A 25,046-nucleotide genomic window follows, 5' to 3' on the forward strand; every position below is an offset into this window, starting at 1 on the left:
CCGTATTCTGTTCAACAGATTGAGACCGCTTGAAGAGTCCTTCTTCGGCGAATACCAAGCAGGTTTTTGTGAGGGCCGATCAACGACGGATCGGATGTTTACCCTGAGACAAATCCTTGATAAATTCCGGGAGGTCAACTTGCAGACACATCATCTGTTTATTGATTTCAAGGCGGCGTACGATTCAGTGAAACGGAATGAGTTATGGAAAATTGTGCTTAAACATGGTTTTCCGGCGAAACTAATACGGCTGATTTGCATAACGTTGGACGGATCGAAATCAAGTGTAAGGGTTGCGGATGAAATATCGACGTCATTTGTTACCTTAGATGGATTAAAGCAGGGTGATGCACTCTCGATTCTATTGTTCAGTATAGCGCTCGAGGGAGCGATTAGGAGAGCTGGTGTGCAAAGAAGCGATACCATTATCACAAGATAGCATATGCTCCTTGGATTTGCGGACGATATCGATATTATCGGGATTGATCGCCGTGCCGTGGAAGAGGCTTTTGTGCCTTTTAAGAGGAAGACAGCGAGGATTGGACTCACGATCAATACCAGCAAAACGAAGTACATGGTCGCTGGCAATCAACGTGGGTTCATTAGTGGTGGTGGTAGCGAAATGGTGCTGGATGGTGGAAAATTTGAAGTGGTAGAAGAATTTGTGTATCTTGGAACATTAGTAACGTGCGATAATGATGTTACCCGCGAGGTGACAAGGCGTATTGCAACTGCAAATAGGGCTTATTACGGACTTCGTAACCAGCTTAAGTCCCGTAGTCTGCAAACGAAAACAAAACTCGCGCTGTATACTACTCTGATTCTTCCGGTGGCTTCATATGGCCATGAAACATGGACGTTTAAAGGAGGAGAGCTTTCGGAGTGTTAGAGCGTAAGGTGCTGCGGACAATATTCGGCGGTAAACAGGAAACGGTATCTGGCGGCGTCGCATGAATCACCTATTCAACACGGCAGACTACGGTGAGCTGGTCACGTTGTTTGTATGCCGGAAGAACGTCAAGCGAAGATAATATTTAGTAGAGAACCCGGAAGAGGCCGCAGGCTTCGTGGAAGGCCGCGTACACGATGGCTTTTTGCAGTTGAAGGGGACCTGAGGGCGCTCAATGTTCAGGGCGATTGGCCCAGGATCGAGTCCAGTGGAAAAGGATACTCCATTCAGGTTCATCGAAGGGCGGTAGCCCATCAAGTATCAAGTAAGTATAATGATGTTAGTCGCGTGGTGAAACGACGTGTTGCGGCTGCAAGAAGGACATTCTACTGTTTGTGTAGGCCGCCTTAATCTCGCAGCTTATAGAAACGGGCAAAACTAGTTCTGACCATATCGTTGATTCGTCCAGTACCCCTATACGGCCATGAAACATGGACATTAAGAATAGCAAACGAATTCTCGGAGTGTTGAGGTAGAAAATACTGCGTTCAATACTTGGAGGCGTGATGGAAAATGGTGAAGGGCGCTAGTTATACTAAGTGTACAAAAATGATGACAAAATACGGCAGATAATCGGTTGACTGGACAGTGGACATGTTATAGAATGTAATGCATATGCCGGAGGAGAGAACAGCAAAAGCGATGTTTAGCAGAGAACTTGGGAAAGGACATCGGCTCCGGGGTAGACCACGCACTCGCTGACTGTGCGCAATCAAGGAAGATGTGCGTGCGGCCGCATATTCTGCATACGCACAAAACGAATTCTAGAGCAACATTTGAAAAGGGCGTAACAGCCAAAATTTATTCCTTCTGATTCTTCGTCCGCATATAGAGCTATATATGTAGACAAAGAATCAGAAAGAATAAGTGTTTGGCTGTTACGCCCTTTTCAAATGTTGGTCTAGAATTGTACGACTATCTGAGGTATGGTTAAGTAGAATAAAAAATGGTAATTGCAATGAAAGCAGATCTCTCGGACTTAAGTACCGGCAATCAGAAGAATCTCACCTTATTGTTTAAGAAGTCTAAACATAACTTAATTATGGAAGCAGAGCGTGAATTTGGAAATTGCTAAAGCTTGAACAATATTTGTGGCGACCTGAATAAATAAACGTAGACCAACATTAAACCATTTTACTTTTGTAAAGCCCAACGTACCGCAAAAGTGAACCTGAATCTAAAACTTCTAAAACAACTATGTGATGCGCGATGAATCTGTAAAAAACTGTCTATTATACAAAAGCCTTCGTTAAACTAAAAAAATCAGTCACCTTTTCAGTTCTAATAATCGTTGAACAAAAGTCAAGTCTAGAATTTGTTTTGCAAATGCAAATAAAGCAGTCAGATAACTAAAACAGTCATAGATAAAATGGTATACTCCTGTAAATACCCTTGATAAACAAAACCCATTCATACCGAGAACAAAATGAACGTAAGCTACTTACCGAATCGACTACATCAGCATTTTCCCGTCAAAATCCGCTCTTATTTGCTGCAGTTTCTGATAAATGATCGGGAAGCTGGGCCGATCCGCAGGCTTCCGGCTCCAACACTTCCGCATCAGATCATACACTGTCAGCGGTGTATTTTCCGGGCAGCTCAGCATGTTGCCTTCTTTGACAAACTTGACGACCTCTTCGTGCGTCATGCCATAGTACGGTTGCATGGCGAAGGAGAAAATCTCCCAAATACAAACTCCATACGCCCAAACGTCGGATTCGATTGTATATTTGTTGTACAGGATGCTCTCCAGAGGCATCCAGCGAATCGGAATGGCATCGTTCTCATCCCCTTTGTAGTAATCCTGGAGGTAGATTTTATGCGAGAGACCGAAGTCCGCTATCTTTACGACCATGTTGTCGTCGATCAAACAGTTCCGCGTGGCTAAATCCCGATGGACAAACTTTCTCTCCGATAGATACACCATTCCGGACGCAATTTGTGATGCTATACTTAGCAAATCTCCGTGTGATAGCTCTGTGGTTATGTTGTCGGCCCGATTCTGTTGAGCGAATGGTGAACATTGTCGTAGGAACTCGTTCAAATCGCCTCGAGCCATAAATTCGAACAGAAGACACATCGGACGTCCAATAGCACAGACTCCCAGCAGTTTCACTATGTTCGGATGATCGAACTCTGCCAGCAAGCATGCTTCCCTTTCAAAGTCCACCTGAAGATCTTGACTAGCTTCATCTTTTAGCATTTTCACTGCTACCAATGTAAAGTCTTCACCGGCTATCAAACCCGGAGCTTTCGCCTGGAAAACGCGTCCAAACGCTCCTTGACCTAAGTCTTTGATGTATATGATATTGTTTCGAGGGAACTCGAGTTTCTCCAACTTGGGATTCAGTTGAGCTCCGGTTCTATGGTAATTTATATTACTGGGCAGTTTGTTGATGTCGATTCCTTGCGTGTCCTGGGTTGAAGCGGTATTGTATCCAGCCGCCCCTTGTCGACGGTTGCTATTGTAACGGGTGATTCGGTAGCATAGGAACACCATAAGATGCAATAAGACAATCGCAACGAATCCAATTCCGGAGAGCAAGAAAATCATTGACGGAGTGAACACCGATTCCATCACAATGTTAACGGGCTTTTTGGTGGCACTCATGTCGGTAGAATTAGCTGGAAATATGGAAAAGGAAGAAAACCAATGAGAAGTTATTTTTTCAAATGCTTTACGTTCTAGCGTGAGAAAACTGATAAGCATTAAATTGATACTGTTAGAGGATATTAATCAAACATCATAGGGAGGCTGTCAAAATTAGCAGCTTTTACTCAGATGAACAACGTCAGCTGTCATAAAACTAAAGAATACTGGGCAAGACAAATAAGAACTAAATTGCGGAGTTACATTCATTGCGAAACGCGCCAAATTTTATCAACTTGATAAATCCCCAGCAACTGCTACCTCATGATACCTAGATCTGGACAACAGCAGGGGATTAAATGAGGTTAAAGATCAAAACTTTTATCAATTTGTCCTTGGCATTCCGTGGAACAGATATGTCCGAACCTACCACAGCAGAGTAGTAAATTCAAATTGCTGATAGTTTTCCAAGCTTATGTTTTTTTACAACCTCTTTCTATTATGATATGGAAATGCTAATATCATCTTCCAAACTTGGACGTACATGTTCATGATAGAATTAGAGGCGAAAGTGTAGAATTGATAGTTCCGTTAGGATACGGCAGGCATGAAGAATGTTTTTATAGAAGTCGATTTGAAAGCGAACGAAGGGCAATATTTGTGATGGCACATATCACACGACCTTCCTTCTGCCAAGCTCCCGTATGAAGGGGGAGGGAAGAATATCAGTGTGGAAGCTGATATATCTCCACTGGCAAAAGGAAGGTGGTTTGACTTGCTCATATGCCATCGCGTGCGAAAGGATTTGCTATCGACGAGTACTGTCTCCAAATTTCTAATATGACATCAGCATTTAGTCGAATAGGATTTTTATTGCACAGTTCTGTTTTCTCATTGCGTCCGTCTCGTCGCAACCAACTTGGCTGCCTCGGAGAGAACTTGGAGACAGTACTCGTCGATAGCAAATCCTTCCGCACGCGATGGCATATGAGCAAGTCAAACCACCTTCCTTTTGCCAGTGAAGAAATATCAGCTTCCACACTGATATTCTTCCCTCCCCCTTCATACGGGAGCTTGGCAGAAGGAAGGTCGTGTGATATGTGCCATCACAAATATTGCCCTCCGCTCGCTTTCAAATCGACTCCTATAAAAACATTCTTCATGCCTGCCGTATCCTAACTGAACTATCAATTCTATACTTTCGCCTCTAATTCTATCATGAACATGTACGTCCAAGTTTGGAAGATGATATTTAGCATTTCCATATCATTGTAAATCGTTTAACTTCACGTAGAAGTAACACACACGAAATCATTAATTTACTCTTTTTATTTTTAAAATACTTACGACATAATGGTATATCACAGGCCTGCCAGCGAACACCTTTATCCGTCGTATAGCACCAAGGAGTCGGTTCTTCGCCGCCAGCATTCCGACAGTAGTTCTCCGCTTCCTGTAACTCAGCAAATACCAGCGGTGGCTTATGATGAGAATGTGGTTCTTGAGAATCCCACTTTTGGCACGGTATGCCAGTTGCAGTAACATTCACCGTTCCCAAGTAGTAACGACCATTGCCCATCCGACAGTCATCTGAAATTGAGTAATAAAACACATTATTCATTGTCATCAGTCCGTTCCAATATTCATAATCCCTTACATGTCACTTCTTCTTGAACCAACTCTGTAAGGCCGACATGCGAACAAGTGGAGTGTCGGGCCGTTCTGTTGTATCGCGGCAGATCCTCGCAATTGGGCAACCGGAAATGACCCCTCGACTTAATTACATCGCCGCGCTCTTTCTTCTCCTCTATTAGGGCCCAATCATTGTAGCAGAACTGTAGATGCGTTGCCACACAATCTTCGTAACACAAGGGTAAACGGATCGTCACTCCATCTCGGATGACACATTGGGGAAACGCAAAGGCGCATAGCAGTTTCTATGAATCAAATACAGAAATGAAAATAAGTTGTTTTAAAAAGCCGAACAAATGTCACTTTTTTCTTTTGTTCTATTGGTTGAGTGCATGGGATTGAAAAACAAGTGAATGAATTGATAAAATCCTAAGCTCATAAGTTTTATTGAAAAGTTTTCCAATCCAATTAAAAAAAAAAATCCTCTCAAATAGACGAATCCAAGTAAAAATAAGAAGAAGACACACGACGGTGTTAACTTTGACAGATCCTACAGTACAGCATAGATGTAATCATTTTAATATGCTTATAATAAATTCTAGATAAATTGTAATTAAAATCTGATTGATGTACGATACGGAAAAGGTTCTGAATTACATATTCGGAAGCTTATCTCAATTTTTTGAATATTTTCCAAAAATGTATCTATTAAACAGTTCGGAACTTTTTCTGTATCATACTTCAATCAAATTTTAATTACTTTTTGTCTAGAATTTATTATAAGCATTTTAAAATGATCTTCCTATGCTGCGCTGTAGGATCTGTCAAAGTTAACACTGTCGTGTGTCTTCTTCTTATTTTTACTTGGATTCGTCTATAGGGGCCATACACTTATTTTTTTACGTAGGGAGAAGTGAGGCGAAATCTGCTGATTTTTCCATGAAACACCTTGATGATAACCTGCCTTCGAAATAAGTATCAATAAACATTGATTAAAGACGTTTTATTATCTTATAAATTGTTTAAAAAAAAGATGTTTCTATGATGCCTATTAGGGTGATTCAAAAAACCGATTTTGTTCCACAGCGCTTATGTGATTCTTTATCATATTCTGAGTGTTCTCTAAAAATTTGAGATCATTTGGATTAAAACTGATTTAGCACAAGCCGTTTCAAATGTGCATGCAAATTAGTATGGGGAAAATTATTTTCTCATTATACTGTTAATGACGCTTCCCCTTTAAGCGCAGGTTAAAAGAAAACCTACATAGCTAGAAGGAATACTCAATAGCTTTCACCCAACAAAAACCGCATGTTGATTAATCGCCCCAATAATTAGTAATCGATTTTAAGACAGGATGCGAATCTTTAGTCATGATCGTTAAACTTCTTTGAGGGCATCACTGAAATGTGCAGTGCAACATAGCAGCCTGAATGTAGGCTGACCATAAGTCCCGTATTTAACGGGACAGGCCCGTTGTTTAGACCTCATTGTGCTGTCCCATCGTAAGCTAAAAAAATCCTTAATTTGTCCCGTTTTTTTATTGATTATTCCAAAGAGCTTAAAAATACAACATTTTAGGCAGGAATATAATATCAAATATGGGAGCGGTTCGGCACTTCATCGCATAGCTCCTATTTCCATCTCATTAAAAACAAAGCAATGAAAAGAAATTTGGTTTGTTTCTTATTTTTGTGTTTTTTTTCACCAGTGAGCACGCGTGTTAGCAAAAAGAAGCGACGAGAATGGTGCTGTATTTTTTTTGTTGAATATAATATGTATATATGAATATATGTTCAGTGAGATGGAAAACGGAACAGTTCCCCTACATAGAATAAGTTTTTTGGTGTCTTCCACGAAAGGCTCAATCACATAAGGCTGAAAGCTCATTAGGCTGAACACGAAAGGTCGAAGATGTAACAATCTTACATAAGGTTGAAATAACAAAAGGCTAAAACTCGAAAGGCTGAAAAATTATGAGGAACCAATTTTAGTGGAAGAATTCACATTTGACGTTAATAGGAGCACACACTAAAATGATCCGTAACCTTCTTGCGACTTTTTGTTATCTTTCAATTTTTATACGGATTTCTTATTTTTTAGTCTATACAGCTCAATTTTTTTTGAGGTAACATAGGAAGGAACAAGACTTTATTCTTCTTGGTTCTTGTATTTGGTTTTTGATTCTTGCCAAGCCAAGATTACTTTCTTATTTATTCTTCTTTATTTTTCTCTCTTCTTTTTCCTTCTTAATTCTTCCTTCTTTCTTCCTACTTATTATTTTATTTATTTAGTCTACATCTAAACAGATAACACTAAATCAACAATTTGACGCCACAATACACGGTTCGAGGCTGCATCTCTCCATCCTCGAATACGCCAATCTGCCAATCTCGCTCGCTCGTACCTGCCGGATCGGAAGCAAACACCATCTTTGCAGGGTTGCTGTCCGACAATCTTGCAACATGCCCTGCCCATCGTACCCTTCCGGCTTTAGCTACCTTCTGGATACTGGGTTCGCCGTAGAGCTGGGAGAGCTCATGGTTCATTCTTCGCCGCCACACACCGTCTTCTTGCACACCGCCAAAGATGGTCCTAAGCACCCGTCTCTCGAATACTCCGAGTGCTTGCAAGTCCTCCTCGAGCATTGTCCATGTTTCATGTACGTAGAGGACAACCGGTCTTATTAGCGTATTGTACATGACACATTTGGTGCGGTGGCGAATCTTTTTTGACCGCAGTTTCTTCTGGAGCCCGTAGTAGGCCCGACTTCCATAGATGATGCGCCTTCGTATTTCACGACTGACATTATTATCAGCCGTTAACAATGATCCAAGGTAGACGAATTCAGGGCTGTTACAAACTAGTCGAATTCCAATCCGCGAAATTCGCGACTGGCAAATTGAAATCCGCGACAAACAAAAATATAGTTTCTTCCTTTAAAACACGTTTTATTAATGCGAAATTTCAATATTTTTGCTTCTAATCTATTGGCATATTCGTTGATAGAAAAGAAAATGAAAGAACATTCGCTAATTTTTGTAATACCCAAAACTGCATAGTTAACGCTTCAACCATATCACGAGCCACAGAAATTATATGTGCAGTGTTGAACTATGCCCGGAAGAAATTCAAGTTTTAATGTTTCCGGGAAACCCTCCATTCTAATCGATGTTGTATATATGCATTTAGTTATAGGATGGCAGTCTGTTGTCATAGGTAAACGCCAGTTAGATCAAGGGTTAAATTTGAATTATACTTTTTAGTACGCTATTTATTGATCAGTCATTGGATTTTGTACTTCCATCAATCCGCCTGTTAGGAAATAATAAGACCAATTTCTTCAAAAGCAAGCGCAATGGTTCGGCAGAGGCCCGAACAAAGCTTGACGAATCTTAACCGTAGGTGGGCTTAATGGTAGGTCGCGTACACGATGGTGTTTTGCAATTGAAGTAGACCTGAGGGTACTAAACTTCAGTGCGCCTTTTAGCAATTGGCCCAGGATTAACTGAGTACGTAAGAGTTAATGAATCTATATCGGAGTGAAGCTTAGTAAGCGGAAATAGTTAGATTCTGCCCCCACATGTGCAAGCTAGCTCGTAAGTGAGTAATCTCCCAATCGAAAGAGGAACTTGCCAGGATCTAGTGATTAGCCATCTATAGTGAGCATTACAACGCCGTATGTGCTATCCATCGTAGGAGTCTTCTGGAGTCTCAAGGCTCAAGTTCAGTCAGACAGTAAGTGGAACAGGTAATAGAACAAAAACACATGGAACTGAACAAAAAACTAGCCTATACAAAGTTATTGGAATACATAATAAAACAAAGGGCGAATACTGAATGGTTTGAATGAGATGCCTGCAATAGTGGGGGTCATTAAGCATGGTACAAAAATTGACGCAACTGATGGTCGGGCAATGAAAAAAAAACCTATCTATCGTTCAACAATAATCGACATGTTGAATTCATCCTAAAATTAAATAGAGGAAATCGCGATTTTCGCGAGACTGTAGTTATAAATCCGCGATTTTCGCGACAATGTTTGACGGAACCGCGATTTTCGCGACTGGAAGGGTAAATCCGCGACAAATCCGCGAAATTCGCGAAAAACGCGAAAATCGCGAGATCCGCGACTGTTGTAACAGCCCTGCGAATTCCTCGACCACCTCGAAGGTATTCCCGTCTATCGTAACACTGCTTCCCAGGCGGGCCCTGTTGCGCTCTGTTCCGCCCACAAGCATGTACTTTGTCTTTGAGGCATTCACCACCAGTCCAACTTTTGTTGCTTCACTTTTCAGGCGGATGTACAGTTCTGCCACCTTTGCAAATGTTCGGCCGACAATGTCCATGTCATCCGCGAAACAAATAAATTGACTGGATCTGTTGAAAATCGTACCCCGGCTCTCCGCATGACACCTTCTAGCGCAATGTTGAACAACAGGCACGAAAGTCCATAACCTTGTCTTAGTCCTCGGCGCGATTCGAACGAACTGGAGTGTTCGCCCGAAATCTTCACACAGTTTTGCACACCATCTACCGTTGCTTTGATCAGTCTGGTAAGCTTCCCAGGGAAGCTGTTTTCGTCCATAATTTTCCATAGCTCTACGCGGTCTATACTGTCGTATGCCGCCTTGAAATCAACGAACAGATGATGCGTTGGGACCTGGTATTCACGGCATTTTTGAAGGATTTGCCGTACAGTAAAGATCTGGTCCGTTGTCGAGCGGCCGTCAACGAAGCCGGTTTGATAACTTCCCACGAACTCATTCACTAATGGTGACAGACGACGGAAGATGATCTGGGATATCACTTTGTAGGCGGCATTAAGGATGGTTATCGCTCGAAAGTTCTCACACTCCAGCTTGTCGCCTTTCTTGTAGATGGGGCATATAACCCCTTCCTTCCACTCCTCCGGTAGCTGTTCAGTTTCCCAGATTCTGACTATCAATTTGTGCAGGCAAGTGGCAGGCTTTTCCGGGCCCATCTTGATGAGCTTAGCTCCGATACCATCCTTACCAGCTGCTTTATTGGTCTTTAGCTGTTGAATGGCATCCTTAACTTCCCTCAAGGTGGGGCTGATTGGCTTCCATCGTCCGCTGAACTGATGTAGTCATCTCCTCCGCTGCCTTGACTTTCACTGCCTGTACTCTCAGCGCCATTCAGATGTTCCTCGTAGTGCTGCTTCCACCTTTCGATCACCACACGTTCGTCCGTCAAGATGCTCCCATCCTTATCCCGGCACATTTCGGCTCGCGGGACGTTGCGGGATGCGTTGTGCTTCTGGTAGAACTTGCGTGTTTCTTGTGAACGGCACAGCTGTTCCATCTCCTCGCACTCCGCTTCTTCCAGGCGGCGTTTCTTCTCCTGAAAAAGGCGGGTCTGCTGTCTCCGCTTCCGTCTATAACGTTCCACGTTCTGCCGGGTACCTTGCCACAGCGCGACCGCCCGCGCTGCGTCCTTCTCCTCCAGAATCTGCCTGCACTCTTCGTCGAACCAATCGTTCCGTCGACTTCGACCCATATACCCGACGTTGTTCTCCGCTGCGTCGTTGATGGCTGCTTTAAATGTATTCCAGCAGTCCTCAAGAGGGCTCATCCTCTTCCGGCAACGCTGCCTCGAGATGCTGCCGTTTTGGGCGCAGTTTAACCATCACCAGATAGTGGTCAGAGTCGATGTTAGCGCCACGATATGTCCTGACGTCGATAATGTCGGAGAAGTGCCGTCCATCAATCAGAAGGTCGATTTGTGATTCTGTCTGCAGTGGTGATCTCCAGGTGTACCGATACGGGAGGCTGTGTTGGAAGTAGGTGCTGCGAATGGCCATATTCTTGGAGGCAGCGAAATCAATTAGTCGTAGGCCGTTTTGGTTCGTCAACCGGTGTGCGCTGAACTTCCCAATAGTCGGTCTAAACTCCTCCTCTTGGCCAACCTGAGCGTTCAAATCTCCTATGATGATTTTGACGTCGTGGCTTGGGCAGCTATCGTACTCACGTTTCAGCTGCGCGTAGAATGCGTCCTTATCATCATCAGTGCTTCCGGAGTGTGGGCTATGGACGTTGATTATGCTGAAGTTGAAGAACCGGCCTTTGATGCTCAACCTGCACATTCTCTCGTTGATCGGCCACCACCCGATCACTATGAAAGCTGTTCCCAGCTCCTATGTGTTGCCGCAGCTCTGGTAGATGGTATGATTACCTCTAAATGTTCGCACCATTGATCCCTTCCAACAAACTTCCTGCAGCGCTTAAGTAGGAGAATGGAACGGACCTGGGATTTAACCCATGACTTCCTGCGTATGAGACAGAAGCAGTAGCCATATGACTACCAAGCCCGTCTGAAATATTGTGTTTATTATACAAAAGAAGAGAAGTCTAACTTATCATTTTTAATTAAGGTGGTACGGGAAGCACGAACAATCATCAAATCGTCATCATTTTCATCTCTTAATTTTAATTTATAATTATTTTAATTTATAATTAATTTAATTAATAAGCCTAATTTTTTTCCTACAACAAATATGATTTGGGAAAAGTATCACCGGCGCGTGCTTACTCGCAATCTATATGCTGATACATTTACAGTTATATCAAACAGCTAAAAACCGAAATACGCCGCTCCAAAATAACGAGGTGATAATACTAGAAAAAGACAAAAGATAGGAAAAATAACACGGTGTGTAGTGCCTCCCCGAGTCACCTTAAATTGCTTTTAGAATTTTTGAGAAGAATTTTAAACACTTTTGCGTATACTTCCCCGTGGAGATTTTTGTGATTATCATCTTTCTGCTTCTTCTTCTTCATGCAACATCAAGGCGCCAAGTATAAAATCCTTAATACCTGCCCAAGAGTAGATTAAAATAAAATTTAAAATCTCCACATTTTTTAATTTTGGAGATGCGTAATTTTGTTTCTTCGTATTTTTTCCGCATCCCTTTAAGAGTGAAATATTTGTAGCTTGGTATTTTTCCACAACTAACCAAGTACAATAGAAGATTATGATGTGAATGATTCATTCTAAAATGTTTTCAATTTTTTACATGGAAAATGAAAATTTAGCCCAAACATTTTGAAATTTCCACAGCTCTTGATTTTTATCACAAGGTTTTTTGACATGTCCCGTTTTGCAAGCGCCTTTTTCCCTTTTTTTCACCAAAATGATCTGGTCAGCCTAATTCTAGGATATTCACATTTATGAGACTGGGGTATATTCGATACAATTTGTGATCAACTAAATCTGCTACACGAAAGCTTGGGCAGAAAAAAGGGAAATTTTTCGTTAGCGCTTGGTGTGTTTTGGTAGAACCCCGGCCAAATGAACTTCATATAATTTCTAATATTGAGACACTACAACAATTATCCAAATGTGTTTCTTACCTCAGCTGCTGGTCTACAATAATCCGGAAGATCGTTGATTAAATCCCTGAAAAGAGCTGCGGTGATCTGTTCGTTCAGCCATCCCCCGGAGCCATCCTCTCGGTTGTACCAAACTTGCCGGCCCTTGACGAACGATTTACAGACCTTCCCATTGTACGGGGCACAATAGCCTTCCTCATCATCAGGCGGATCGTCAAAGTCTCCCCCCACCGTGGATGCTCCGTCTGTGGCCCCAGCCGCTACTAACTTTATTTTCCCGGGTGTGGTTCCAAACAATGTTAAGCACAGCAGAATCAATGCAAATGATTGTTTTATCACTAGTGTCCGTGCCATCTATGCTTTTCTTTACGTTGTGCTACCTTCCCGCAAAATCGGTGTATAATTCTTTCTTTGTAATCCGATTCGTCCTTCCTCTTATTTACGGACGATGCCTGTCTCGCGATTTTAAGATGCTGCTTACCGGACAATCACTTGTACACTTTCCACTAAAATCGAAATAATCTTCTTCATAGCACAATGAATGATGACATTCCACATTTTTCAATGATTCTCCAACATGTATTACCCTAAAAATTACATTTTTTTTAATTTTACGGCGAAAACTGCGTCCATTGACGTTTTGTGTATCTTTTCGTTTTTGACAGTCAACCCATTCTTCGCGGAAGCACTCCGCTGTGAGTTGCAAATTGCATGAGGAACTCACACTAGCGCTGTGCGTTATCCCTACTGTATTCAGTTGGTTATTAATATCCTTGTTGATAAAAGGATTTCAAATGCTGCACATGTAGTGGGGGTAACTCAAATCGCTTTTTTATATGATTCACGCACATAAAATATAATGGTGATTTCATCTCAGTATAACACTGGTTCTAAGCTTTGATGCAGAGTACACGAGCGTTGTTCGCCAGTGACAGGCGTATGGGGCCCTTGTTTATTATCGAATAACCTTGCTGGCAGAGCAAGATTACTTATGACAAAAGATATTTTAGTTACCAGATAAAGATTGTCGCTGTCCGGAACATCTTTTGCTGGTGAGGATAGGGGATCTAAATGTCAATGAAGGAAAAATACATACGTTTTGACAGTTATGTACCACACATGTTTCGGACAGCAGAACAAAGGGAATCGAAGCGACAATCTTTATCTGGTAACTAAAATATATTTTCTTTTCACAGATATCGAATCATTTTTCAGCGAATCATTTTATTGGAATTGCTGGATACACACTTAAATTATTTTTCAGATCTCGGTAAAATTTTTGCCGAGATTCCAACAGCCGAGATCTTGGTTATTTTTTACTGAAATTCGGTAATTCCTTTACCGAAATTTCGTCAATATTTTGCCGAAATTCGGTAAAGTTAATTTTTTGCCGAGATCTCGGTAACGATTACCAATGACTCGGTACAGTTTACTGAAATCTCGGTAAAACATTTACCGAAATTCGTCGAAATTATTACCAATATCTCGGCTGTTGGATTCTCGGCAATCGGTAAACTTAAAATTTGAAGTGTGTAGCAACCAGCTACTCTTATGGCCGGGTGATTTTTTTAATTTTCGAACTGTCACTTTTAAGTTTAGTTCTCCAAATGAGACAGACCCTTGATTGATGCATTATGCGGAAACAGACAGCATTTGGTGCGAAAAGATGGAAAAGATTAAAACCGAAAACGACTGTTCCGATCTCATTTGAAAAGTCGCTCAGGGTACTCAGCGAATAGATGTATCATCGTATTTCAATGATACAAACAAATGCCACTCACTAGTGTGATGCGACAACAAAATGACAGCCGACCAGTAGAGATGTGTTTGTGAATGCATTCGAAACTTTTAAAAAAGTGCTACCAAATTGTTTACTATCGTTTAGTGTTAAAATAATATTATGTTAATTGATTGTGTTCGTTAAAAGTTACATTGTTTCAACCTTTAATGATTGTGTTTATAGAAACCTATAATTACTGTTTACTTCTGACATAAAAACTAATTAATTTATAACTATCAATCGGGTTGTTAAAATAAAAAAAAAGTTTGATAATGTTCGTGCAGATCATGGTAATTATTGGCAACACTGTTTCATTCCGCATCAGACGACATTTCGATGAAAAGAACGCCGCGTTTGTGAAAAACTGTCCGTAATTTGGCTTGTGTTTTATTAATTTCCCGGGAAAATCCGCAATTCGTGGTGTTTAGTGTTCGTCGACGGAATGACTACCGACGGGGAGAGTAGATTCAAAAGTGAACGCAGCCGCAGCCAAGATGAGGACGAAACATTCTCCAACCAAAATAGCTGCAGCGGCACTCCGGCAAAGGAACCGGGAAGATCCCGGGCCCGGGGAAAACTAGTGTTTGAGATGGATCGGACGAGGTTTCTGCAGGATCTGTACGCGTTTCACGAAAAGAATGGGTAAGCTTTGCATAACATTTAAAAAATATTAACCTACCGCTTTAAAAAAATTAGGATAGAAATTGTTTTTTTGAAGCTGCAGCTTTGTTTTTATTGTTTATCTCCAGGGCTGGTAACAAAATTTTTTGATTATTTTTGCACAAAAAATAATTTTTTGACTTTAAAAAAAGATTTATTAATTATAAATTATTTCTATTTTTTAATTAATTTATGTGCTTAATAACAATTTATTTGTAGAGATGCGGCATTGCCAAGCCATTCGATTCCCGGTTCATAATTATTCTATGCTTGCATTCTGCTTGTCACTATCAGTTAATAGCTTTATGAATATTGCATTTAGAATGAAAGTGTAGTCTGCTATTAGCTATAAGCTAATTGCCTTATGCAATGAGTTTGTAAAAATATTTTAAGGGAAATAATAATAAGCTAACTTGTATTAGCCACTTTAAGGGGTCGTACACTTATTACGTAAGCAATTTGGTCTGGATTTTTGTAACCCTCTCTTGCCCCAAGTGAGATTACTATCATACAAATGTTTTTTTATTCATATATTGCGTAAGAAAACGACCTCCTAGTTAACCTTTATTTGAAGGAATTCGTAGATCTTGTAACTATGTATATTATATTGTTATTCATTTCGTTTTTGTACTGTGGTGTTTTGTTATGGCAGAAGCTAAATATTATGCACTCTAATGAAAAAAGAAACCTAAGTATAAAAATTATATTCTCCTTTACTCGATGCCAATCATCTCAATATATTTTTTCACACTTTTGCTATGATATAGTGTTGACCCGATTTTGTCTTCCCCCGATTTTATGACGTTTTCGACCCGATTTTGTTACCTAAAAAAAATGTAAAATTTTGTCGTTCTTTGTAAATAATACCGCAATTAACAATGATTTTCATGAAACTACTTTCACCGCCTGTGGTTTCATATAAATCAGTTCTGAGTACTTATCAAAGGGTTCTTTTTGAACAAAAAAAAAACGAGTACCGTTCATGCATCTGGCCTTTCCAAGGCATAAACTGATTCAAATTTGTGAAATGAATTTAAAAATTCGAAGACGAGCCAGCCTCGGGCTGAAAGTCCCCTTAATAAAGACAAAAAAAAAATTGAAAAACAAAATTCACCAGGAAGGTAATAAAATCGGTATAGGTATTACTGTATTGCAACCTTTCTTGGTACAGAGAACCAATTATTAATTATACAACGAAATTTGAAATTATTTTATTTTCTTATGATTTTCTTGTGATGAAAAAAAATTACAACATTTATCCTTTTTCATTTTTTCAGCACTCCATTCATGCGTCCACCAAAAATAGGGAGTCGAGACGTCGATCTGCACAGATTGTATTCGGTTGTTATTTCACGGGGTGGCTGGTTGAAAGTGAATTCCCGAGAAGATTGGGACGAAGTTATCGAGGAACTGAAACTGCCGAAGCGATGCGTCAATAATGAAATTGCGCTGAAGCAGATCTACATACGGTATTTGGACAAATACGAAAGGGTGAATTTTCATGGCGAGGAAAAAGATCCCGCAGAAGAGGAAGACGACGAGAAGCGACACAACCGAAGGTGGACAGCTCGAATGTTGCACTCGATTCCGTCGGTGTACAACCATGCCCAGCATAACGTGCCGGAATCGCAGCGCAGTTCCCTGAACATGTCCTGCGATCTATACCAACCGACGGAGTACGAAAAATTGATTTTATCTCTGTTGTCGCCGCTTCCCAATGAGCAGGATTTTGCCATCAATGTGTGTACGCTGATGTCGAACGAGAGCAAACACACCCTGAAGGTGGACAAATGTCCGAAGCTGATCGATGTACTCTTGGCCCATGCTGGGGTCTTCAGTCATTATACGCTGCGGGATATGTTCGATGAGTATTATGGTAACATTAGAAAGAACTCTTTACATCGATTCTGGAAGGATTGCTTGTACGAGAAGCCGCAGGTTCTGGAATTGTCCTACCAAGATTATTTTCAAAAGTTGGAAAAAGATCCAACAGAGTTGATCAAAAGCATTTACACCCCGGATTTGAACAAAAGCATTGACGATGATGATGAATGCGGAATGCTTAACATGGCCACTTTAAGGTCTTTTCTGAGCCTGGGTCCCGGTTTAGGAACCAACGACTATATCGGTCAGAGGGTCTATCAAATTGCTTCAATTTTTAGAAACCTGAGCTTCAACGATGAAAATATTTCGGCCTTAGCTTGCAACAGGCAATTTCTTAGGTTCTTGATCATGTCCGCCAACAGCCGTTGGGGAAATTTATGCCACATGGGTTTGGACATGTTGGGAAATGTAGCTACGGAAATCGAGGTTAACGATCCTCAGATGGATGAAGTGACCCGGTGTTTGGTGTCAACTATTTCCGAAGGCTTAGAGGGTGTAGACCGAGGTGTCATCATCGGCTGTTTGGAAATTTTAAGTAAAATGGCTCAGAAAGAAAGCAACGAAGACAATCTCAATCGATGCTTGAATCAGAAGATATACGATCAAATTTGCCTGTTTCTATCACTGAACGACATCATGTTGCTAATTTACACACTTGAGTGCATTTATTCTCTCACATCAGTCGGAGAAAAACCATGCAACGCTTTTATGCATGTCACAGGAATAATAGACACCTTGGTATCACTGGTATCCGTCGAGGCACAAAGTTATGGTCCAGACGCTTGCATTCTGATGAGAGTTGTCGAAACAATTCCGGGAAACATGGCTGGGGTCTATCCAGGTAATCACTACCAAAACACTGCTCCAGTAAACCCATCTCAAGGTCCTACCATGGCTCAATTAACGGTTCACAACAAGGACCAGCCATCGATTCCGGTACCGAACATTCCTGCACTTCCGGAGATTACGAAAACTCCACCGCCTTCTAAACCAGCATCGCCGGCTCCGGCTCTATCTCAATCAAATGCAACAACCATGCCAGCTCCGGCTATTCCCGCCGTAACACAAGCCACCCCCATCCAGGTGACAAGTGTGACTCGTCCGCCCAGTTCCCAATCTCCACAGATACCGGTTAACATAATCAGCCGCAACGACCCAAGTTCACCTGCCGTGCATCAAAAGCTAACCAAGGCATCCGGCCAAGCCGCAAACACTAACTCAACTGCATCAGCGTCTGGATCGCCTTCCGCTGGACCTATCACGGTCGCCGCCAAACACGCCCAGCAGCAGCAATCTCAAGAGAACGAACAGTTTGCCTACGCCTGGCTCAAAGCAACCTTCGAAGCAACTCCCTCCCTCACCAGTCGGATCGAACAGAGTGAAGTGTACAAACTGTATCTGGCGGCTAATTCAAAAATCGGCCGAAAGGCCGTGGTTCCGCAGGTTCACCTTCCGCGCTGTGTGCGAACCGTGTTTGGCGGAAGTGTAGGACCAACGTTGATAAAAACAACTAGCCCGTGTGGCGTGGAGAATAGTAATTATTTTTACGAGGGGATAAAGCTACGACCAAAGCTACCACAATCATCACTGTCCGGCACAGGGGCTCAGAAGGGAGTATCGATGCTGGTAAGTAGTTTCTTCTGTGATACGTAGATGTTGTACCTTTTTCTTTTTACTAACGGAATGTTGGATGACGAATGAGCATTGATTGATGCGAAGCGAGTGTTTTATATGATACGGTGTGCAAACAATTGATAACAGTAAAACAATAGTACCAATATGGAGGTAACGTTTATGTTGACATTTTATAATACTCCAGCTTTGTTTGGAGCGTAGGTCTTGTAAAAAAAATTGACGCGCAATGTTTAGAAACTCTATGCACAACGTATAGAAGATTTGGATCGAAAAATTGATTGGAGGTAATCACTACCCTTCTTCAGGCACAAGTTTTTTTTTCTTATGTATTCGTTGGGTTATCGTTTTCATTTCGTCGCATTGGCGTTATTTTCTTCCGGACCCGTCATGGGAGACTCGGTGCCGGCAATCCGCCGAAGAAGTGCCCGCCTGTGTTTGTGAAGGGCAATCCGCAGGATGTGCGCCCGAAAATTCGCCAACTGATCGCGAAAAGGCTGAAATGTGCTTTTCGGCTCTGCAGCGAGGGCGGGGAAGAGATGCCGGCAAACAAGGACCATCATCAATCCGTCGTGGAGTTTCTCGAGGTCCACAAGTATGAGTACTACACTCATGACCACCCCTGCACGAAGCCGCTCAAGGCTTTGCTGCGAGGATTCCACGACATGAAGGAAGAGGAGCTCCACGCAGAACCCGAAAGTTGCGGCCTGAAGCCAATGGCCGTGCACAAGATCGCTCGTCACGACAAGGCGAAGAAGTATCGCGGTCCATCTGGAGCACGGCTCCACCACCTGGAACAACCTAAAGCTTATCAACGTCATAAATTACACCGTCGTTGACTTGGAGCGATATCGGCCAGTCACGCAGTGTACCTACTGCTTTAATTTCGGGCACGATACATGAAACTGCCGCATGAAGCCAGTACACGGTTCTGACCCCGGATTCCCTTACTCGGCTGAGTTGATCCGAAGTACCTGCAACGATAGACCTGTACATAACCAACATGAGTGATCACATCTCGCAGCAGGTCGTCTACCAGGTGCTCAACTCGGATCCCTATCCGGTGATGGCGGAAAAGTCATCCCCATCAGAAAGCCTGGGAAAGATCCTAGCTCTCCAAAAACTTATCGCCTCATCAGCCTTCTCTCAGGCTATGTTTGAAAAGGCGATTCACAGCCGGCTGCTTGAATCTGCCGAACACTACAACATCTTACTCGAAGAACAGTATGGTTCCCGACGCGGTAGATCAATCGTACACCAACCGACCCGAGTTACCAACATCCTCAGACGGAACAAGTTTGTCTCAAAAACATCCGCTATGGCCTTATTCGATATCGAAAAGGCATTCGACAATGTATGGAATGATGGTCTAGTGTACAAACTACATCGCTACAATCTTCTCAGCTACCTGGTGAAAATCATTGGCAACGACATTCCGGCATTCCGGCAAGACATCGTCGCATGCGTCCCCCAGGGCAGTATCGTCGGGCCCCTGCTGTTTAATCTGTTCACCTCCGTCATACTAGAACCTGCAGAAGGCGGCATTCTGCCTGTCGGCAGAGTAAGGAAAAGTTTGGGGTTCATTACTTGCACTCTGACCAGCTTATGATCCGGGAACTCGTCCCAAACTAGACTATCAAATTTTAATTAAAAATATTTAGACCATTCAATTTTAAAACACACCAGCGCCTCCAAAAGGCCGTCATGATAAACAATCGAACACTTACACGTGGTAAAATAATTGTAGAGCAAAAAATGTTTAAATAAAGAAGAATTTTACTACCACTTCTTTACTACTAAGGTACTAATAGGTACATCGAATTCTCGATACCAGTGCCCTAGTGTCAGTGCCAGCTACAATCCGAACTCTGTTACAGTTCAGAAATTGAGCCACATTATTCTGTTCAGCTGTGTAGAATTAGTTAGCGTGCAATTGGAAAGACTAGATTATATAAACACAAAACAAACATAGCCATCCCTATGCTGGGTTGAAAACAAACGCCACCGCTAAATTATATTGCCGATGGGTGACGTGTCGTGTCATCTGCAGCGAAATTCCGGCCGGAAAAGAAAAAGCCGAAAAAAGGGGAGAAGTAAAAAAGCCATCGCAGTGAACGGTCGCGATACCGCGTGTGTGTGCTCTGAAGCCGAGTGATCAGCCGACAAGAAGGAATCGGCCAATTAAAATCGGAATATTGTTCCTGCATGTTGAATATTCGCCGAAACGGGCTTGGATTATTCCCCAAAACGTTTATTCCGTCAGCGGCGTTTGTCACGTCGCAAATCGCATCACCGTACTCATCTCTGTCACTCATCGGCGACACCATCGGCATACGTGCCAAACGAGGAGATTACGCATAAAGAACCTTGTAAGCACGGTGTTTCGATCAGCGCCATTCAACACGTCACAAATCGTATCGCTGTAGCCACCTCTGCGAATCGCAAACTGCTCCGTCACCATCCGCAACGGTGTAGAACAAGGAAATTCCGCGTAGAAGTTCAACCTTACTTTAAACCGTATTGTTGTATTGCTTCCGTAAGCCACGAACTAACCCGACGTTATCCGCAACGGTTCCGCGCCGAGAGGGTCTGTACGAAAGAGACAATGGCGGTGATTGGGAGTGGCACAAGTGCACAGTGCGGCTCTGACTAGGGGCGACCGACGACCGGTAGCAATTGGGGCAAGCAACTGCCCTAAGGCAACCGAATGACAAGGCGCACGGCACGACGCGTCACCAGAGCAACGCCGCTTATCTGTGGTCTGTGTTAACAACGGTCGGTGAGCAAAACCACTAGATTAAGTTCCATCCTTAATGTTAAGATGTTCCAAAATGAGATAGGGAGAGTTAGGCTTTTTGCTAGCACGAATAAAAGTCTTGTATAATGCCTTGTATTTTAAGTTGCGCTTAATTTCAATTTGGGTCCCCGGCCTCACAGAGAGGACGAGTTGAAGGATTAAGGAAATATTGGCGCCCAACTAAAAAACCCATTTAGACATTTTGTAAACCGTTTGTGGCTAAAGTTATTAAAAGTTCTTGTTAAGCTCAGAGATGCTATGGCTGAAGATATCACTCTAGCGCGTGAGTATTCGACGTCCAATCATGTTATGGATGATGAAGCGAATATTGAGAATTGTCAGGCTCGTATTAGAATTCTTATTCCCGCTTTAGAAATGGAAAAGAAAGATGTAGGATTTCTTACACACACAGTGTCACGCCTACAACATTACATGAATCGACTGTCACGAATTCAAACACCTCCAATGCACCTTCAAGAGGTGTGCTCAAAGCTAAACGCGCTATTATCGTCTACGTTGGAAAGGGTTATCATCGCGTTAGATCCGACGCGTGTCAGCTCCGCGAGTGAAGTGAATGCTGGTGAAGTGCCATCCGCAGCAACAGTGAATGTGTACACTGGTGCCGTGAGGAAAACTACATCAATCAGTGAACCAGTGCATCAGCAAGTGATTAGTTCAATCGAGCCAAGAATCCACAGCAGCCCTGTTCTCAACGGAGATGGTAGACAGAGGGGTCCAAACTCAGCGCAACGAAGTCTGATAGAGCTACTAGGAGAAGAGGATGCAGTTCAGTCCCCGACGGGACGATCACGAATACCAAGGAGTTCCACCTCCACCTTACCGTACCAACAATACGATGCACCAAGATCAATCTGCAGAATACAACCGGTTGAGAGATGAACAAACACGTACTGAAGGTACGAGGTATCCGAAGGCCATTCATAATTGGCCATTCAAATTCAGAGGGGAGAAGGATACAACAACGCTAAACACGTTCTTAGATCGGGTAGAATGCTTCGCTCAATCAGAAAATGTGTCGGACGACGCTCTCCTTCGGTCAATAAAACATTTGCTGCAAGACGATGCTTTAGATTGGTATGGGAGGGCGTTCAACGAAGGTTCATTGCTAACCTGGAATGACTTTAAAAACATAATCCGGCAGGAATTCTTACCATGTAGCTACGCACAAATGCTACGTGTGGAGGCATGCTTTCGTTTTCAAGGAGCGACTGAGTCATTCGCAAAATTCTACCGAGACATATCAGCTCTGTTCCGGTTTGTGTGTCCACCAATGTCAGAAGAAGAGGGTTTTTTTTAAAGTAAAGAAAAAAAATGAACACGGAGTACGCATCAATTGTTGCGGCAGCTCGCCCGCGATCTTTGCAGGAGATGGTCGAGATTTACAACGGATTCGACGAAACAAGGATGCTATTAAGTCGTCAGCGGAGACTCCCGATGCCACATAGCTCACTTTTGGAACCAAATTAGGCGACACCCAACACGGCTCAAAAACACATTCAGCAGCCCACTCCTGTGCGTTTTGGGAGAGTTCATGCGTTGGAAAGCCACCAAGAAAATATCGAACATGAGTTTCACCGAGACCGTACAGAAGACGAGCAACGCGACGAAGACAATTGCAGCAAGCAGCTGGAAAACCTAATTCAACAAGTCAACGCACTGAAATTTCGGTTCGAACGCAAGGAGCATTTCCGACATCCATCCCGCTTCGAATCAGGAACATTTGGAGTTCCAGCAATCCAGCCGAATCCACAGAAATATCAACAACAACGAGACCAGACACAAGCATCTGAACGGTCGATCGAAGAGGAACAACGTCTTCCATTGCTATGCTGGAACTGTGACGAGGAAGGACACAGATTCATGGACTGTGACAAGCCGCAAGCCATGTTCTTCTGTTACAGGTGTGGCCAGAAAGGATTCTCCTTACGGAACTGCCCAACGTGTACACCGGGTCAGGGAAACGGCAAGGCGGGGAATCAACAATAACCGAGGAACAAAATTCTTCGCCCGCTCCTTACGACTCCTCGGATTTTCCAGAACTCAGTCAAACACATTCCATCATCATCAACACCGAGAATGACAACAGACCGCATGCAGTAATATCGATTCTTGGCAGACAGTTGACAGGGCTATTGGACAGCGGCGCTAACTGTTCGTTGCTTGGTGGCCAGCATCTAAAAATAGTCGAAGAATTACGCCTGTACAGGAGTGCTGTGAAAGGAGGAGTACAAACTGCAGACGGAACAAAACACAACATTACAGAGTTTGTCAACTTGCCTATTGCATACAACGGCCGGAGTGAAACGTTGCCAATGCTGTTAGTACCATCGATGCCGAGTTGTGTAAAAAATTGGCATGAACTTCTGGTGTGTAAAAAGCGGAAATACATCCGTTCAAATTCAGAAGCTCACATTTACGGTTGCGTTTTTTAAGCTTACGCTGAGCCCTTCGGTTTATACGGTCCACTTGACTCTTGGAGCTACATTTTTTGGTCCATACAAGCCGAATGTGTGGTTGAATTCGAAAATTCGTATTGATCGCATTTCCTAGCGTGGAAATTGCGAGATCGGGAAGTGAAACGGTAAAACGTTTACGCAAAAAGAGCGGAACATGTTTGAACGTGTAATAAGTAATAAGAAGAACCAGAAAAATATGGCGGACGCCACGAATACCGGGGATGTGTTCTCACTGTGAGTGAGCAACTGTACCAGCAAAATCAGAGGGAAATGGTACCTTGTCTTCAACGTGTTGATGACTAGTCTGATCCGCTTAGCTTCCCTCTTCAGTCTGATGTAGGCTTCCTCCATCTGCTCAAAGTTACATGCCATAATATCTATGTTGTCGGCGAAGCCAAATAGCTGGACGGACTTATTGAAAATTGTACCACTGGTTTTAATCCCTGCTCTTCGTATTACCCCTTCCAAAGCGATGTTGAATAGCAGACACGAAAGACCGTCACCTTGCCGTAACCCTCTGCGGGTTTCGATGGGTCTCGAGAATGCCCCTGAAACTCGAACTACGCACATCACCCGATCCATCGTCGCCTTTATCAACCGTATCAGTTTATCCGGAAATCCATGTTCGTGCATTAGCTGCCATAGCTGGTCCCGATCGATTGTATCATATGCGGCTTTGAAGTCGACGAATAGATGATGTGTGGGCACGTTGTATTCGCGGCATTTCTGCAGTACTTGACGAATGGCGAACACCTGGTCCGTGGTGAAGCGTTCGCACATAAAACACGCCTGGTACTGCCCCACGAACTCCCTTGCAATTGGTGCTAGTCGACGGCATAAAATTTGGGAGAGTACCTTATAGGCGGCGTTTAGCAATGTGATTGCGCGGTAGTTGCTACAATCCAGCTTATCGCCCTTTTTGTAGATGGGACACACGACACCTTGCATCCACTCCTGCGGCAAAACTTCATCCTCCCAAATCTTGGTAATTACCCAGTGCAGCGCTCTAGCCAGTGCCTCACCACCGTGTTTAAATAGCTCTCCTGGTAGTTGGTCAACCCCAGGGGCTTTGTTGTTCTTCAGCCGGCCAATCTCCTCCTGGATTTCCTGGAGATCCGGAGCCGGTAAAATTGTGTCCTGCGCGCGTTCTCCCAGGTCCATCACCATACCGCCATCTTCGTCTGCTAACATCGCCATTCAGGTGTTCTTTGTAGTGCTGCCGCTACCTTTGGATCACCTCACGCTCGCTCGTAAGAAGGTTCCCGTTTATGTCCTTACATATATCAGGTTGTG

The 25,046-nt window shown here is 43.0% G+C and overlaps 2 protein-coding genes across 8 annotated transcripts in view; one reads left to right on the plus strand and one right to left on the minus strand.

The window, feature by feature from the left end:
* Positions 1-1,859: 1,859 nt before the first annotated feature.
* On the minus strand, positions 1,860-13,185 carry LOC134211531 (tyrosine-protein kinase transmembrane receptor Ror2). 2 transcript variants are annotated; one of them, XM_062688461.1, is made up of 5 exons: positions 12,545-13,185; positions 5,197-5,476; positions 4,887-5,129; positions 2,395-3,574; positions 1,860-2,329 (listed from the first exon to the last, which is right to left on the minus strand). In XM_062688461.1, exons 1-4 carry the CDS (start codon positions 12,875-12,877, stop codon positions 2,403-2,405), a joined length of 2,028 nt encoding a protein of 675 aa, XP_062544445.1. In that variant the 5' UTR covers positions 12,878-13,185; the 3' UTR covers positions 1,860-2,329; positions 2,395-2,402. The 2 variants fall into 2 exon arrangements, with proteins under 2 accessions (XP_062544445.1, XP_062544444.1); XM_062688460.1 differs by having other exon boundaries at positions 1,860-3,574.
* Positions 13,186-14,617: 1,432 nt separating this feature from the next.
* The window catches only part of LOC134211533 (AT-rich interactive domain-containing protein 2), a 42,698-nt gene continuing 32,269 nt past the window's right edge, over positions 14,618-25,046 (plus strand). For all 6 annotated transcript variants that reach the window (XM_062688462.1, XM_062688467.1, XM_062688464.1 and 3 more), the window contains exons 1-2: positions 14,618-14,945; positions 16,241-18,473. In XM_062688462.1, the coding sequence (XP_062544446.1) occupies positions 14,746-14,945; positions 16,241-18,473 (2,433 nt within the window). In that variant the 5' untranslated portion in view covers positions 14,618-14,745. The remainder of the gene's footprint in view (positions 14,946-16,240; positions 18,474-25,046) is intronic.

The sequence above is a fragment of the Armigeres subalbatus genome, chromosome 2, assembly GCF_024139115.2.
Source record: "Armigeres subalbatus isolate Guangzhou_Male chromosome 2, GZ_Asu_2, whole genome shotgun sequence".
Classification (NCBI taxonomy): domain Eukaryota; kingdom Metazoa; phylum Arthropoda; class Insecta; order Diptera; family Culicidae; genus Armigeres; species Armigeres subalbatus.

Bases quoted from the DNA above. Each gene is read 5' to 3' on its own strand.
- LOC134211531 (XM_062688461.1), bottom strand. From the start codon at position 12,877: ATGGCACGGACACTAGTGATAAAACAATCATTTGCATTGATTCTGCTG. The intron at 5,130-5,196 runs GTAAGGGATTAT...ACTCAATTTCAG, and splicing joins GGTTCAAGAAGAAGTGACAT to ATGACTGTCGGATGGGCAAT. The intron at 3,575-4,886 runs GTAAGTATTTTA...CCATATTTCCAG, and splicing joins CTGTGATATACCATTATGTC to CTAATTCTACCGACATGAGT.